The 18,302-nt window shown below is 36.4% G+C and overlaps 1 protein-coding gene across 1 annotated transcript; it reads right to left on the bottom strand.

The window, feature by feature from the left end:
* Positions 1-344: 344 nt before the first annotated feature.
* Positions 345-17,996, bottom strand: LOC104517826 (dual specificity protein kinase TTK; the record flags this gene model as incomplete). Its single annotated transcript, XM_010162718.1, has 11 exons — positions 17,852-17,996; positions 17,338-17,563; positions 12,838-12,944; positions 7,888-8,031; positions 4,603-4,711; positions 4,431-4,506; positions 4,245-4,348; positions 3,103-3,202; positions 2,326-2,467; positions 599-775; positions 345-477 (listed from the first exon to the last, which is right to left on the bottom strand). Coding segments are annotated over exons 1-11 (1,463 nt in total), but the record flags the coding sequence as incomplete, so codon positions are not given.
* Between the last annotated feature and the right edge of the window lie 306 nt (positions 17,997-18,302).

The raw sequence follows: 18,302 nt of genomic DNA on the forward strand, positions 1-18,302 counted from the left end.
AGCTCTGTTTCAGCTAAAAACCAGGACATCAATCTAAAAAGCCTGACAGCCAAAAAAAACAAGGCATCCAAAAGAAAGTGTCATGTAACAGGGATTAGAGAAAGAGGTATATGCTGTAATAGAGACTTATTGATTTGATGGTGTACTTCCAAATGCTGAAAAGCTGATAGGGAAGACAAAATTCCTTAAATGTAACCTAAATCTTTAAGTCAAACGCTCGACATCACATCTTGGAAGCACTTGGAAATCCTGAACAGAAAATCTTAAACCTTGTTAAAAACTGATGAAGTCTTTCCAGAGATCAACTACCGTTCATGAGTGTGTAGCTCAAGAAAGTGGCTTACCAGTCCATGTAGTCATTATAGGTGGTGCTTGGTGTTCCACAAACTTGTGATGGATCACTTTTCCTAGAAACAGCATCCGGTGGTGATAAACCTCTTGAAACGGGATGACCAGATTGTTCAAGGCTCAATTGTTAAATACACAGGGCAAAGCAAGGTATTACTCCACACAAAGTCTCAATTAAGAACGCAGAAATCACTTTTCACTATGTGAAAGCTGCTGCAGCTAGAAAAATCGCTACATATTTCCTGCTACTTTACCTCTCTATAGCAGCTTTTCTGTGTCACTTCTTGACTTGGCCATTTTTTTCTGGCATTAACACAGTTTAGTTTAATCTGATCCAGCTGCTTTCTATAGCTTTCACCAGAACTAGATTGTTGACTTTCCAGACTTCTTGGCTCTGGTATCTTCAGCTTCTGATGCTGGATTTTTTCTGAAACAAACAAACAAAAAAAACCACCCAACAGATTATTAAAAATAACATGATATTTAGTACTTGAAACAGTTTCTGGTAGATATATCCTGCAGTTTCTAGAACCGTTTTACCTCACTTTCTATATCAGACTAAATGAACACAGCTGACTTGCTGGAATGAGGAATTAAAAGGCATTAATGTAATCTTCAGGATTCATATTCAGTTCAGTGTAGTAACATGGCACCTTCCTTCAAAATCTTAGTATACTACTATAACAGTAACAGATACAACTGTTTCCTTCACCAACACACAGAACAAGATCATATTCATAATTTCTACTACAACATACTGGACAGGTTTATGAAGCATTTAAAATAAGCTTATCGCAATCATTTAAATTAGAAGTCTGTCACCTGTGACAATAGGCAACCTATAATCCAGGGTAATGACTGAAGTCAGAGGCATAAAGGAACCAGGAACCATCTAATGGTTCCTTTTGCAGAGGTAACAGGACATGGAATTGGTGGGAGATTGCAGGGCAAGGCTGCAGATAGCACAGCCTGAGAGTGTTCCTTCATATGCTCGCTCAGTTTTCTTTGCAAATGACCAGAAAGCAGAACCCTGTGCTAAGCAGAAGGCGAGAGCAATTCAGCTACCGAAGGACTCGGCTACTACAACCGGCATCTGGTCCAGAAGCTTGAACGAAGCACAAACAGACCTGAAACCTAAACTCTCCCCAACACAAGTCAATGGGAAAGGTTTTGCTGGGGGTTGAGGGGACAATGAAGTTGAAAAAACCTCACACTTTTTCAAATTAAATCTTTTTCTTTCCTACAATAAGTAGGTATATAATGTATATAATCCTAAATCCAACTCTTGCAATATTATTAGACATTTATTAGACATTTTCGCCAGGTTTCCTCAGTAGGATCAGAAATCAGAAAGCCATCTAGGGAGCTGTATTTCTGATGAAACACAGAAGTGGCAAGTAACTGAAAAAGATTAGTGCACATATTCCATATTCCACACTGTTAGTGCAAGTCACTAGCAGTAAACTTCTAAGTTTTACCAGTCCTGAAATACTTGCTATAAATCTGAGTTGTTTATAACATTTCCCAAAAAGAACACAGTGTAAGGTGGTCTCACACTGCCTCTATTTCTATGCCATGAGGTGATTTCACAAAATAGTCAAACTCCATGCATTAGATAAATACTTAATTAGAGCTTAGGTTATTTCTGGAATACACCAAAAATGTCTGTTTCTAAAATAAGTTAAAAATTATTCCCCAAAACTATGTTAATAATGCAATAAGAATCTCAGCCATTCAAATTACAGGAAAACTTACAATTTCTTTAAAAATAAAATTTCTAAAATTTTTTTGTTTGTTTATTTTTTGCTTTCACAAGTACCACTCAGAAGCCAAATTTTAATGAAATGCAAACAGACCAACTTTTTCACTTTTTGAAGAATATTTTATTTAGCAATGCATTTTTTAAAAATGTAGAACAGCAAATTTTCAATGCTCATTCTATTTGAAACTACTGAAACATCACAAATTAATACTTACCTTCTCCTTTAATTGCAAGACTCGTATCCATTTTGGTTTTGGGAGTTACAATTGAATTGATAGCTGTTTCTAAGCTGTTCTCATCCAACATCTGCAACTGTAAGAAGTTTTTTGTAAAAAGACTAAAGAAAACAAAAGGCATCTTGAAAAGAATCAAAGGAGAGCCCAAGCAGAGTATCTGAAAGACAGTTCCTTATAATTAATGACACTGCACCACAAAGCAAATATGCTTCAGAAAAGTGCAGTGTACACAGACAAGTATTACTGATGTTATTTTTATACCCAACACTGAATTTCCATCATACAGTTTCTATAACAAAGACCTAAATGTAGCTCAAAATTAATCTCCATCAAAAGCCATAATTTACAGCTCCACAGAGCACTTAATGAACTCCGTTAAACTAAATGGACTTCACTGAATAGAGTACTTCCTGGGATAAAACTCATGACTTCAGGTGAAAAAGCTCCTGTAGTCAAGATGAAATATTTTTATCTACTCTTCAAAAATTTTATGACAGGTTTTTAATACCCTCCTCCACCATTTCTCCCATCACATGTATTGTTCAGAAAAAGCTCTTTCTTAACACCTGATTATGCATAATAGTTTTCAAATTTAAAAGGCACAATAAATATTTTAATTCACAACTGATTATTTAACATAAAGGAAAATTCTGCCTTATTTTTTTTCTTGAATTTAAAAGAGTGTTATTTTCCTTTCTAATACTGTAGGCAGCCAGAAAGAGTTCCTTGTATCTATTTTTAAAAGATTTAAGTTACCTGTAAGTCTCCCAGGTCATATGAATCACCCCCACATGATTTTGTTTCTGATAGTGGAAAAGGTGCAACGAAGGCTGTACATTTGGAGCTTGATATTCGCCTATTGAAATAACAACGTTAATTACATCACATGCCAACATATAATGTCATGATTGCCTTTTGTGAACCAGATGAAAAAAGCAGTTACGTGAAGACTTCTGGCTACAAGTTTCAAATATAGAGAAAAGCAGGTCCCCTCTGACAGCCAAATGAGAAACATTACAAAAAATCTGTAACAACACCACTATCAGCCTATAAAATAACAGATTACTTAATCGGTTGTCTTCCAAAGAAAACAGCAATAAGCTATGGCTTAGTAGGATCCTTATTTAGGATCCTAAACCTCAATGGTGTGTTACAAAGTAAAATTTTTAAATGCTTAGGGAACAATATTATGTGAAATACCTTATCCCACTACTTTCACAGATTCAGAATATTGGGCTTTAACTAACTTCTGAGAGGTTAATCATGCAATTTTTACTTTTTGGTCACATATTTCTCCCCAGCATTCCCATTTCTGCATGAATTTAATTACAAAGCAATAAGGGGAAGAAAGTCAGCATAACAGACGTGATTGCAGTGGGGAGAAACTTTCTCCTCTGCTTACTTTCAAGCTACGCTACAGTCAGGTAACATGTAACAAAGTGCTCTTTTAGTTGGCAGATTCTTCCGCTGCTGAACAGTTATTCACAATAAAATGAGCATAACCGCTTTCTTACTATAATCATTATCATATGGGTTATGTTAAAAATGAAGTTTTAAAAATCTTTTGGAAGTTACTAGATTACTTTATATCTCATTTTAGAAGCTGTAATACACAAATGTAAAGTTACTTTGAACTAAAATTTATTTTTGCCTTAGTCTTCATTTCTACTGATTAGCCAGAACAAGAAATTGATCTTTGCATACTCTCATATAAAGAATCTGAATAGTAAGATAGGAAGTAGGTTATTGCAATACCTATTGCAATTATAATGACTACTTGTCAATAATCTTTAGAACACCTTGAACATCCTTAACATCTGACATTTCCAGCATCCAATAAAAACAATGTTGAAAAGGAGTTTAAATCTGTTATATTGTAGTAAACCCAGTAACCATACCTCTTCATAACACTAGCTGTAAGCGGGACATCTGTTTTCTTCACATCATCATCATCATCAACGTCAGTTACTAGTTTAACAGGAATCCTCCCAAAGGGGCAGGCCTAAGAGCAAATTGAAAGTTATCACACATGTAAAGCAGAATGAAAAGTTTAAGATTTTGAAGAAAAATGTTACATGCTCTACCTGGTTAGATTTGTTTAGTGGTCTTAATGGATTGGGGTAATTAACAAGAGTATTAAGTTCCTGTGACTTCTCCTCCCTAAAGGCAGAAAACAAACAAACAAAAAAACACATTGTAGTGTGGGTTTGGTTTAAGTTATGTTTTAAGAAATTAAGTAAGAAATCAAGCCATTACCCAAGCAAAAGTCTGGTAACAGTAGAAGAATTTTCACCACAATCATTTCTTTTTATGCTTCTGTGGCTTCCAACCATGCTCTGAAGTCCAGATTCTTGTGTACTTGATACTGTCGGTAAATTAGAATTATTCAGATAATACTGAAGATTGTATTTGTTTCAAAAGAAAAAAGTTCTTTAAAAGTAAGCAAAAGTCACCTCCAAACCTCCTCATAGAGTTAGGCCACAGGCACATTCTCTTCTAGAGCCAACACTACTAACCAGTTAAAGAATTTACTGGTTTAAGACCTTTTGTTGGTCCCTCCACCTCACTGACCTGACAACACAGCACTTATGAGAGTAATCCCTAATTCATATCAGGTAAATTCAACTGAATTAACTGGGTTAAATTAAACCAGTTGATTTCACTGATAGCAAATTTGAGAGTTGTCTTATAAGCTGTGCTCTACTGCCAGGACAGCTTATAAAACCAACACAGCAAATAGCAAACAGCTCATTCACCACCCATCTTAATCCAGTAGAAATCTCAGTTATTGAAGATCTGGAAAAAGATACATGAAGTTGTACATTAATCTTAAAATGAAATGTCAGCTCCTAGTCAGATTATTAATGAGCTTTGTCAAAATAAAGTATATATTTCAGATGTACTTTAGAGTAAGCAGAATCAGAAATCAAGTTATCTGAAAAGGCATTCTCGAGCCTCATAACCACAGATAAACAACATGGTTGTCATCCACGCTATTTTTGCCTAGAGGTGAAGGGAAGGTCATTTCTGAGAGATGTGTTCGTGTTACAATATAGAAAAAGTACCTTAATTCTTTGTTTAGGGAACATTGTTGAGTACCAGCTATTTTAGGAGCCTTCGGATATACACTAACCTCTTAAATTCAGTTATTTCCCTGACAAACACTTTTAAAAATTGAAATTAGTATTTGATTATTCAGATAGAAAGATCTCTTCCACAATACAAGATAGATATATATTTTTAAGATACAATCAGACACCAAAGAACAAGTATTTAAAACAAAAATCAAAGACAACTAAGATACTATATAATATAATCTTCTACAAAGACTTTTTTCCATCAGTATAAGAAATTATTTTATCGATGAACAGAAGAATTCATGGCTATCCATAACCTCTCAAGAAATCACAGTTTAAGGATTTTTTTAATATATCATTTCTACCCCATGTCCCCCTTCTACCTTCAGCCAGCAGAAGCCAGGCTTCTGGCAGGTGAACACTGCAGTATTAGCTATTTCTAGTCCTTAATTTTTTATGAACTACTTTTGCCAATAGACCAAACTACTCAGTTCAACAAAAAAGGCAACTGCCTCAATGTATAATGTAGTCCGAAGTTTTTGCTTACATAACACTGAACACAGGTTTGAATGAGCAGTCTACTAATCCAGCACCATCACCACCTCACACACATCTCACACACTTCTTTCTTTTTCCATTTCTTTACACAGAATTTTTTTGGCCTGAGCTCACCACTGGACTCTCACATTCAGTTAGTGATCTGAAATACTTTTACTCCTTCGCAGTCCGAGACAGCCTATCTGTCTCATACTTCTCATGACTGTGGTTGGACTTTATGATCTCAATGGTCTTTTCTAACCTAAATGGTTCTAAAATGATTCTATGACCTACACTTTTTAAGTACTAGATTATTTTTTCCCAACTAAACATGTTTGATTGCACCAATATGTCAAATATTTTAGATTGTTATGCATGAATCAAAGAGGGAAAAAAAGAATTAAACCAAAGGTTTCTAGACTTGGCGCACAGTTTTTATATTTGCATCACTAAACTGTAACCACATATAACTTGTCAAAAGCTTTCTGAAAAATCTTTTGAAGCTGTGAAGAAATGCATTTATATATACAGCATTCCTGTTTTCAAATAAAAAGCTTTCAAAAGCAACTCTTTAAATGGAAACATGGACAAGAATTAAATTGCCTATACATTGAAACAGAAGGACCATACAAATACACTTAAAGACAAGTTCAACGATTTAGGCCACATACATCCCCAAGCTTGAGATATTTCAAGTCCAGTGTTATTTGCCTTTTAAACTTTTATCTTTAAATAGCTGAATTAATACTTAGCATTTTTCAAATACCTAATGTTACAATTTCATATAAATGAACAACTAAAGAAGCCTACTATCCCCTCAAAGTTCCCTGCTTCCTAAAAATGGCAGACAGACTTTTGCCATGTATTCTCTCACAGGTATTCCCTTAGTTTGGTAGCAAGTAAAGCCAATAATATCAGATAGAAATTGCACAATCCATGAAGGATAATCAACAGGATATTCTCCTGTGGCACAGTACATCAGCTGTGGCACTTATAATGTCTATATCTGATTAATAGCAAAAAGAATAGGAACAAAAATGGAAGTTTATTAAAAAATTAAACCCATAACTGAATATTGCTTTTTTCCCCCCCAACAACTAGTGTTTCGCACAAAGCTGAATTCAACAGAAGCCAGGCAAATCTCAAACCACGTTCCTGAAGACATATCCCTAAGGAAATGAAATCAGATCTATTTTGAACTGATTCTTTCCTCATACAAAGCAAAGATATGGAAGTGTTAGATATCACTCTTGGAAGAGTTAGTTACATGCACTTCAGTCTAAGTTTTGCACCATGATTTTTGCTCAATTCCACTCCAAACAAATCTACCTCTTGAAAACTTCATGATGTAACTGTTCCTTTATTGAAGTTCTATACCCAGCAGTCAGTATAAGTTACATTTTATGATATAGCCAAGCACTTCAGTTTTGTACTGATGAATACATGGCTTTTGTCTATTTGTAAAATAAATATGAAGTTGAAATGGATTATTTTTCCTAGATTTAACTTCACTGAAATGACTGACACAACCTCACCAGTCTATCAGAAGATACACCTCAAAGTAAGCTATCTGTATAGTTCAGTCTGCATGTTTCAGTTCTAATTCTTCTCTACCACTAGTAGCTCTTATTTCACTTGCAGCTCTATGTCTCTATTACAAAGTACAAATACCTAATCACAGTCAGAGGAACACACTCTGCAGAATTAGAGAATCCACCATCCTATGGCTCCTGCCAACTTCAGTCACTGCATTGAAGAGGGAACAGAGTATGGAAGGAGTAAGATTGATATTATAAATATGACTGTTTATTAGACAATAGCAGATTATGAGTTCATATCTAGAAGGGACAAACATTAGAAAGATTATTTTCAATCCAGAATTACAACATGCATTAACTCAACCAACGCTTTAAGAAATTGCAGTTACCTGCAAAGTTCTCCTTCTCCTCATCTGAAAGCAATTGCTTTTTTTGTGAATGAAAATTTTGTAGAGCAGTTTCCAACATTTCTAGTGGAACAGCAGAACACTCCATAGCTTTCTGAAGGAGCTGCTTACACTTCTTCAGATTTCCTAAGTAGTAAGGAACACAGAATTAGAAATCAAGGAAATAAAAAAACAATTACACTGGGGCAACATGTGTTTTTTTAAAATACATTATTACTTTTATGCTGTCTTTGCATCATTCTCTGAAGCCATTGTTCATTAGGCACTTCCCCCTTAGAAATCCACTTTAAGGATACTGCCTGGAACTAGTTACAACTGATTCATATAAGTCAATTTTTCACATGAAGTTGAACACTAAGTCACAAAGTATGCTTTATGAACCCACAAAACTGCATTCTCAGTATTTGTTTAGTGCTATAGGAACTGTAAGAAAATACAACACAAATTCTAAGATCCATATTTTCTGTAGTATCAGCAAGGAAAGACAAACTTCATGGACCTTCATTTAGATCTGACCCAATACAAACTTTATTATGTAGACATTATAAGACTTACTTAAAAGAAATCAAAGTTAAAAGCAGTTTAACTTTAGCTTTCAAGCATCACTACTCCAGAAAGCACTACAGTTAAGAAAAGGAGTGAAAAGGAAGGATATCATTTCATAACAGTTTTACATGTCACTAAATGCAATAAACAGATTGAAGTGGCAGGGAAGAGGTGTGTTTTAGCAAAACATACTAAAAGCAATGAGCTTACATATATAAGCAAGTACACATACAGATATTAAAAAAAACCCAAACAACAAAATAAGAGTCAAATACAAAAAGAAGTGTACTGCAATCAAAGTCTTCTCTTTGGTCTAGAGATCAACAGGGCAAAATGATGCAATGTTTTGTTACAACTGTTAATGCCCCCGAAATCCCAAATGCCCTTCTTCCTCAGTTCCAAAGCAGCAAAATGTAAACCACATTGTTCTTATAGGTACCACATACATATTTAATTATTTCTTATACTATATAATAGCATATTTCAGAGCTCCATGATGTCTCCAGCACTCAAAACACCACTGATCACAGAATTGCCTAGACTGGAAAAGACTTTTAAGATCATTGAGTCCAGTTATTAACCTCACACTGACAGGTCCCTGACTAAACCATGTCCCTCAGCACTGTGTCTAGATGACTCTTAAATCCCTCCAGGGATGGGGACTCCACCACTGCCCTGGGCAGCCTGTTCCAATGCCTGAGAACCCTTTCAGTACAGAAATTCTTCCTAATATCCAATCTAAACTTCCCTTGGTGCAACTTGATGCCATTTCCTCTTGTCCTGTCACAGTCAGATGATGAGAAAACTAGTGAAGTTCAATGTCAGTGCTGCCTGCAGTTCAGACTGGGGGCAGTGGGGTGTATATATTAGGAACTTAAGCATAAGTAACCTATTTTAAGAATATTAAATGGGCAATGTTGGACACTGAAGCAAGAAAACACCAAAATAAGATTGGCTATGATTCCATTGAAATCTGTTTTGTATGAATTTGTTATGACTTGTTTTTTAACCATATAATCGAACATTATTTTTCTCCCAAATCCTTAGCAAATATGTATTTAGTAACCATGCATTGTTTCAACAAGACTGGCTACTCAAAATGAAAGTAATTCCTCCTATTAGTGTGTGCCTCATTGAATACGGAATAACATGACACAGAAACACCTATGTGAAAAATGAACTGCTCCATCCCCCTTAACAGACGAAGAATCAAGGCACAAGCTAGAAATATCCATAATTTTCCATCAGTCTACTTCATCACGTACAAAAAGACTGACTGATCCACCTCAGCATAGCATTTTATATAGCCAAAAGTAGAGTTTTATTTATGGTCATGAGTAACAAACAATTCACAGCAAGTCTTGCTTCAAGGACATACTTGAAGGCACACCAAAAGCAAGGAAGAGACTGCTCCTCATCTGCCCCATTTAAATGAATTTATATTCAGCATTTAAATAAAACCAAAACAGTGTTTTACCTTTACTGTGGCACTCTATTTTCAGGTCACTAATATCCAATTTATAAGGAAATTAGTATTAATTTGCCAACCATAATTTCAGAATTTTGACTTGAGCTTTAGCTCACGATTTTGCTCAAGATAGAGACACGAATATATAATTAACTTTTTCTTCTTAATGCAAAGGGAAATACAGATTAATCCAGAAGCAATTGGCAGGTGTGGCAAAGCACTGCTGAAAACACTGGGATGAGGAGTTAATAAAGCACTACCATCCTCCCTGCCCTCTGGCCTAACAGGGACACACTCGGTGAACAAGTAACAGCACTCAAAGTAACAATATATATCTCACATGTTACATTAATCCCCTTGGAAGCACCCAGCAGAGACACTATAGCACCACACACATTACCACATGTCAAATACACCAGCTCAAGAACAAATACAAATCAGAGCACACTGGAGATAAAACAAAGACAATCATAAATGGCTTATTCCTTTGGGATTAGGACTTCATTTCAGGCTGACTATCTGCTGTCAAAGTAAAAGAAACTATTGCATGAACGCATCTCATAGCTATGAGGTAATTAAATTCACAAGTGATTAACACTACTTAAATTACACAATAGGTTTGGTTTTTACACTTATTTGACAATATCTTTATTATTGCAGTATTACCGTTTTATTATCTCTTTTAATAAGCACACAGTACTCACTAAACAAATTACTAGCCATTTTTTACTCCTGTTTATAAGTTCGACACTGTAAGTTTATATTAGAACAAGGCCAGTCAGATAACTGACCCATCTGAAACAGAAAAACTGCGGAATTTCAAGTCACGAATATGCAGGTTTTTGTCTCCTCCCCATCCTGTGGAGGAGTCATATCCAGTACCCTTCCTCCATCAATTATTTCACACAGCATGTATTTGAGGGGGATTTCAACAGCCTCTCCTGCTCCACTACAAATAAACTTATCAGTTAAGAAAAATTGGAAGACCTGAGTAAGAAAAAGGAGTATTTACTTATTGATTTTAATAAAATGGCTCTGCTGCATGGGACACACTTTGAACATAGAAAATGTACCATAAAATACTGTTAAAAAAACGTACTGGACCAAAAGTGTTTTCCACTGGTAGTGGTTTTGTCTATAAACAACAGAAGTAAATGTAAAGAGGAATATCTAGTAAGATGTATTCAGCACCCAGAGTGTAAAATAGACAATTTAATCTCCCTTATTTATTGAAGTTAATTTTGGGAAGAATTTCTCATACTAGGCAGTATACTTGCATGATACCAACAAAAGATATAAAGAAAAACAAATCACAAAAAACTCAATACATATCCACCAAGGCTTCTTCTTTCAAAGGAGAAAACAGCTTTAATGCAATGTATTTGTCTTTTTGGATAGAGCAAGCTGTTAAAGGGAGGAGATAACAGGGTGACACAGATTGCTGCTCATATCATCCATGGAAAGAAAATAAAGACACCCAAAAATATGAGCCTGTGTGCAGGCAGCACAACTCTGCTACCAAGTACCAGGGCTACAATAGGAATGAAGTGACACAAACCCAAGTGAACTTTGTGGACTAATGGTCCAAAGTATTGAAGACCTACTGTTCTAGATACATTAGAGCATAACTTATATAGACTAGAATAGTCTAGAGAGAACTGGAAGAACAAAAGAAAGAAAAAAAACCTCAAAGAGTTTAATAAGTGAAGGAAAAAGAAAAAAAAATAAAAAAGAACAAGTGATGCAAAGCCAATCATTCATCTCCTCCTACCAGCAGACCAACACCCAGCCAGTCTCCAGGCATCTGCTGCTGTGGAAAGACTATGCCCCAGTTTTTTACTGCTGAGCATGATGCTACATGGCACAGAATTTCACATTGGCCAAATCGGGTCAGCTGTCTCAGCTGTGTCCCCTGACAACTTTGTGCCCACCCCCATCCTTTGGGCAGAGGAGAGGCTGAGCACAAAACCAACCTTTGACGCTGTGCAAGCACCGTTCAGCAACAGCTCAAACACTGGTGTGTTATAAACACTGTTGTAGTCACAGATCTAAACCACAGCTGTTAGGAAAATTAACCCCAGCCAGATCCAGTACGCCAAGGAACAGGGTAAATAAGGGAACCAGAGACATTATCACACTCAGATCAGAATGGTTTGCCTCAAACACTGCTGTATGGCACCACATGACAAAGGCTACCATTCTATTGTGGAATACTGACAAACTGCCACCTTCCCACCCCAACTGCCTGGAACATGGTTATGACACTGTCAAAGAAGTCAGTCCACAGCATTTATGAAGCAATAAAAGATATGGACTATCTCCAGTGTCCCAACATGAACGTTCAACAATGGAACAGGAAACAGAAGAATCAAACTCCAGCTACTTAAGAACATGAGTGGCAGAGGGGAAAATTTAATTGGACCAAATCGCACATTTACAGTGTATTTTTGTTTAATTAAAAAACTACACAAAGAATCTACAGTTGCTGCTTGGAAGGAGCCAGAATTTCTTCCACAAGCAAGGTGAAAGTATCTAAGGGGAAATTACCACCCAAATTTGAGCATCATTTTTCAATGCAGCAAGAGCTTTACTAATACCTCCCAATGTAAGATCTAAGCTTAAAAAAATCCAAACACAAACAACCAGAAATCACTGCCAATTTTAATAATCTTTGAAAATTATTTCAAAAAAATAAAAAACCTACTAGAGAACTGTGCACATTTTAATTTAAAATGAACATACATGTTAAATTTCAGTCAAAAAAAAAAGAAAATCCAGATTTTTCTTTTTCTGATTTAATACTTACCAGTTTCCTTGCAAATCATGTAACAGCGTAAAAATTTCAAAGAACAAAACCTAAAACGACACAGAAGAGCAACACCAAACAAGTGTGGTTTGTTTGTTTGTTTTCTACACACCTTGTGATAGCTCAAACTGTGCAAAAGCCACATGCACAAAAGCAAATTTCTTGCAGTTCAGCTTGGCCAGATGAAATTGGTCCCGTGCCTCCTCCGGATCTTGAAGGCTGTAAAGACAGAGTACCAACAGTTACTAAAGGTGAAGAGCCTGAAGAACAAGGATCGAGTTCCTCATGCTGGGTTATGGCTTTAGGAAATTCTGGAAAAGCAATACACCTATAGCTGAAGTTTTCCCTCTTCCTAAGAGCCATTAGGGAAATACAAATAAGCAGAGAGCCTTAAAAAGCTAATAATTGAAACATATCAAGCTGACTCTTTCTAAAAATCAGAATGTGCTCAAACCAGAAGAGAAAGATTAGACTCATTCTTTGTCAGTGCTTATATTATTCCTCAAAGTGTGTAGATATTTTCCCTCAGAACACCCCCTGACCCGTACAGAACACTCACTTGTAGCCCTTCCAGGCTACAGGCTCACACTATGCAAAGTCTCCATTCTTCTACATGCATCCACTCCTATGCGAAGGAGGTTGCAAGGCAAGGGGACAGGGATGAGGTTGCTTTAGAAACACCAAGTGTGGAAAAACATATCATATTTATCAAGTCAAAAGAAATATTAGATACACTGTTAGTTATATTCTGCAGCAGTATGTTCACAAAATTTCCAATTCATTACATTAAGACAATACCAAACTCCAAAATTATTCTAGAGTTTATGAGCTTTTCTACACTGAAAAAACTTCTGCAACTGCAGTCAAGTTGTCAGATTCCTTGAGCAGAGATGTAGGTCACTGAAGGAAGTTGTTTCTGTTGGTACTTCTATAATACCATACCTATAGAAAAACAGTGCACAATAAGAGCATTTATCCATTAGCTACTCTATCAAGGGTTCTACGGCAACATCAACTCCTTACAAGATGGGGAATTCACTCCTTTTTCCCCCATACTCCTAGGCAACACAGCTTCACCAGTTAAATTCCACAGCACAAGGTGGATTTAAGTCTGTTTTCTGCAGACACACCAGAAGCAGCAGTGGCAAACATGGTATACTGCAAAAATGCAGAGATTGTGCCACAAAGTCCAGACAAGATACCTCACACTTAATAGTTTCTTTACTTTTACTAAATTTTAATCCTAGTTTTACATTCAGACATAGATTGCTAAGTAGGGCAACTGAGATGCTTGCACACAGTACACCAACATTCAAACATTCCAGAGGATTTATAGCTTAAGGAAAGGCTTGTCAAGATAGAAAAGGTTCAAATCACATCATTATGAAATAAATTAACATTATGTTTCAATGGACTCCCTCCTACTTTAAAAAAAAAAGTATTTTAACACTGTTATTAGCAAAATCCACAATCAAGAAATAAAGGAAGTTCTTCCACAATTCCACTCTAGTTCAACAGGTAAGCAAAGGTAATACTTAGAAGTGGGGATGGTGAAATACTTATGACAATAACTTAAAAAGTAAGTGCAGAAAGATACAACACAGAAAGCAACGCATATTTCCAGTAGAATTCTGTGGAACTAAGAATGAGAATGAGAAAAGTCAAAGTCTCTATCATAGTTTATGCATGTTACTGGACTCCAGTAAATTTAATAAACTCAGCTCTGATCACCCAAAAAAGAGAGGCACAGAATAACCCATCTGCAGGCAAAGTCAGAGTAACACAAATTAAGCTGTAACATGTGAATTACATTCACTTGCAAAAAGCATGTTAAAATTTAAGTTCCCGTAGAAAGTAGCAATGACTTGGATAGCAACATGCAGAACAAGACCTAAAGTTAGCAACAGGCACCAAGTGCCACACACTTGGTGGCACTGTGCTACAGCCAGAAGCACTACATGAACAAAGCAGGCCTGGCACAGTTAACTCGCAACACAGATAATCACTCACAGATGCAGCTGGCTCTTCACCTTTGCCTGCTTCAGTCTACATTCAAGGGCCCTTCAAACAACCTCAGTATCATAACAGGTCACACTGCAGCTAGGGAACATTCCAGGACAAGCAAGGTCCAGTGCAAGAATGTAACAACCAAGCTTTGGTCAGAAGAAAACAGTGTTGAAGCAAATAGAACTCTACTGTAGAGCACCTTTCTCCTCCCACCAAAGACACTATCATCAGAGCACCCGTGTATCAAAGTGTTACTTTACTTGCAATAGCTAAAGAAAAATAAATCAGAAGCACCCTAGGAAGTCATGAGATGAGAGGATTTTCTTCAACGGAAGCTAAAAATGAGCAAAGACAAAATAGATAGTACTAGCCAAACTGACAGCCAGGAACAGAGAAGGTGAGTATGAAACACTAGGGAAATCTCAAACACCAAGAAAGTTACAAAAATGAGTGAATATGCCAAAAGATCCAAATAACCACTGATTAGCTTAACATTAACCTGCAAAACTACAGGCAAGCAACACTGCTGGTTTGTTGGGGTTTTTTTTTTAGATCTGGTCAAAAGCAATTTCATGTTCTAGTGTGATTACACATGTAGTTCACAAATGTAGTTTCATATAACTGACTTTATATGCCATTCTGAATGAAAGAATAATTTATTATAAGCTAATGCTAAGAACTGACTAATCTCTGAAGTGATTTTCAAATGGGGAACCATCATTTAGGGAGATACTTGTAGCAAAGTCCTACTGGGATTGATGCTATGTCAGATTTTGATGGGTACATTTTTGAAGGGGGGTTTGGGAGTTGATTGCTCATCTTTTTCTAAAAATAATTCTCATTAGCAACTCAGGAAACATACGATTGATGGTATTTTGCCAATTAAAAATACAAAGCAAGACAAAAAGAGCAGATCTGAACTACCCAGTGAGCTAGGCAGATTCTACAGTAATGCTGGTTACCAAGGCAGAAGGTATTTTAGTGTAGCTATAGAGTGCATTTTAATAGTGAAACAAGATAGACTACTCTCCCAAGAAGCTCCCTAACTGTAGCAGTGAAGCAACTAAAGACATTTCAGTGGGACACCACAACTAAAATATTCATACATTCTAGCATTAACAGGTTACTGAAAATGCCTTCAGCTTTGCTGTCTGCATTACAATACACAGAACACTGAAGACAGTTCTAGCAGTGATGTTACAAGTACCCACCTTTAAAAAACATGGTTTAAGATCTAGTGGAAAGAGGTCCCAGAGTTATAAAGTGATTAGGGAGGTGTGATTATGTCTTTGAACTTAAGCTCCTACTGTACGTAGTGAGATAACAGATGTGACATGATAATAGCATCCAAACACCGCTCTGGAAAAGAAATTCTGGAAAGCATAAGCTGGAAGCCTACGTTACACAATTTCTGTTCTGAGGAAAAGTAACTAACCTTTAAATAAGAACATAACCTCTCAGTATCTTTAAATACAGAAGGCCCTTCTGGAAGGCATGCTTTACTCCACTTACACAAAAACACCTTACTTATTCAAGATACTAACAATTCACAGCAGGTCATTATTCACACCTGCTTGTTTCTCAACAGCAGATTCAACAGATTATTTCCATTGTGTGCTTTTAGTAGACACTGATGCAGCAAGATCCATGCAAATGACAGTACAGACAAAGAAGCAGACCATATCATACTGCAAGATCAAGCCACCTGCCTAAAAGCCAAATGGGAGGGCATACAAGAAACAGAAAAAGACTAGCTATACTCACTGGAAGATCTGCTCAACTTCAGTTTTTAAGGACTGCTACAATGTACAATGCCGCTCTTCAAAATATTCGCTGGCGTGGTATTTCAAGTGACAAAAGAACTCTTTACAAAAAAAAACCCAAATTATAACTCTGTCCCAGATTATGCCTGAAAATGTCTGAACACTGTTCAAATTTGGACCGAATAAAGCAATAAATGGCCACAATCAAAACTAATTTCATAAGTATGGAAGTACAAAATGCTGTTGTGATGTTCTTGCTGCCCTAAGGCAGCTTTCTAATGCAGCAGGGATGCACCCTTCCTAGTAAGGGAGAAAGCAGACTAGACAAGGATAGACCACTATGGTTTGACTAGATGAATTAGATAATTGCAAATTTTCCACCTCACAACCAAATCAGTTACAGAAGTCCACAGGGAAATTAATCCTAACTTAAAACATACACAGTTTAATACACAGATTATAGTTACCCTAAATTACATCAGATTTCACCCATGCAGCTTCTTTTGAGTTGAAGTATAAAGCTGAAGGAAAAAGTCTCATGCTGTTTCCCCATGTACCTTACACGTGGCACCCAGAAAAAACTTTCACATCTCTAAATCGAATAGTTATGAACAATCATGTTTATTAGCATATACAAAAAATGCAAGTACTGTGGAGACAACAGATAAGCCAACTAGCCAAAGCTGCTCAGAGTTTCCAGGAGCTGATATGAAAACATCCCCACTCAAAATAATTTATTGCAGAAAGCACTAATGAAAGCAAACTATTTTTATCTATCATCATTCAAATTCAGAACTCTGAATGATGAGTTCTTATATTGAAAATTGAAAATTTATACTTACGCCTTCAACTCGGCAAATCTCACAAGGATGCGAGCGTAGCTCTCATCCTGACTGTGCTTTTCTGCAGGCAATGCAGTCACCGCCTGACTGTAACGACCAATGAGTCTGTTCAGTAGACTAACATCCATCTGAGGAATACCCTTTTTCTCCAGCCTAAGCAAAAAAACCAGCCAATCTTCTGGATTATTTGCTGTCATCATTATTTGATTAACAGTTCCAGAGTTATCTGACAGAAAAATAACAAAGGAGATTGATTAAAACTGCAGCAAACATGAACAGAAGGAAACAATTTTTATGAGCTTTCATGTAAGAAGACGAGTGATTTATTTTTTTTTTGTTAACACAAGATTAGAGCAACAGAGTTAACTAAAGAAACAAGGAGAGATGAAATGTATTTTGTGGTCATTAATACTGAACAAATACTAAACCCTACAACTTTGCAGTTAATGCCTCTTTCACTCTTAGTCTAGGTTAAGATCAGTTGCATAAGTGACAGAATAACAACAACACATACCTGTTGTATCAGCTGAGATTTTAGTACAGTTAAATTCATCTGTGATATTGTCTTCATTTCTGTATTTGTTTTTCAAGTCTCTCACTCTATTCATGATTGAAGCAATTTGCGACAATCCTCTTTCACTTAGGTCCTCCTCCTCCATCTGCAGACACAAGGTTAAATAAAAAACAGTGAAGTTACTGAAGAACCCTGTTGTAGCTCACCTTAATTGGAATTACCAGGGAAAAGCCTCTTGCATATATTTTGTGGACTGAGGCAACCCCATTATGTAACATAAATACTCCACCAAGCGTTTGTCAATGTAGTCAGACAAGTAAACTTTTCAGCAGGTCAACCTAGATGAGCAAAAGGAATTAGAACTTAACTGATCCACCCATGCTTCACAGTAGCCCTTTCCAATAAGGTATACCCAGTGCTTGAATCACATGGGGGTGGGATATGCATGGTG

Source organism: Antrostomus carolinensis, unplaced genomic scaffold (assembly GCF_000700745.2).
Source record: "Antrostomus carolinensis isolate BGI_N321 unplaced genomic scaffold, ASM70074v2 scaffold19912, whole genome shotgun sequence".
In the NCBI taxonomy this organism is placed as follows: domain Eukaryota; kingdom Metazoa; phylum Chordata; class Aves; order Caprimulgiformes; family Caprimulgidae; genus Antrostomus; species Antrostomus carolinensis.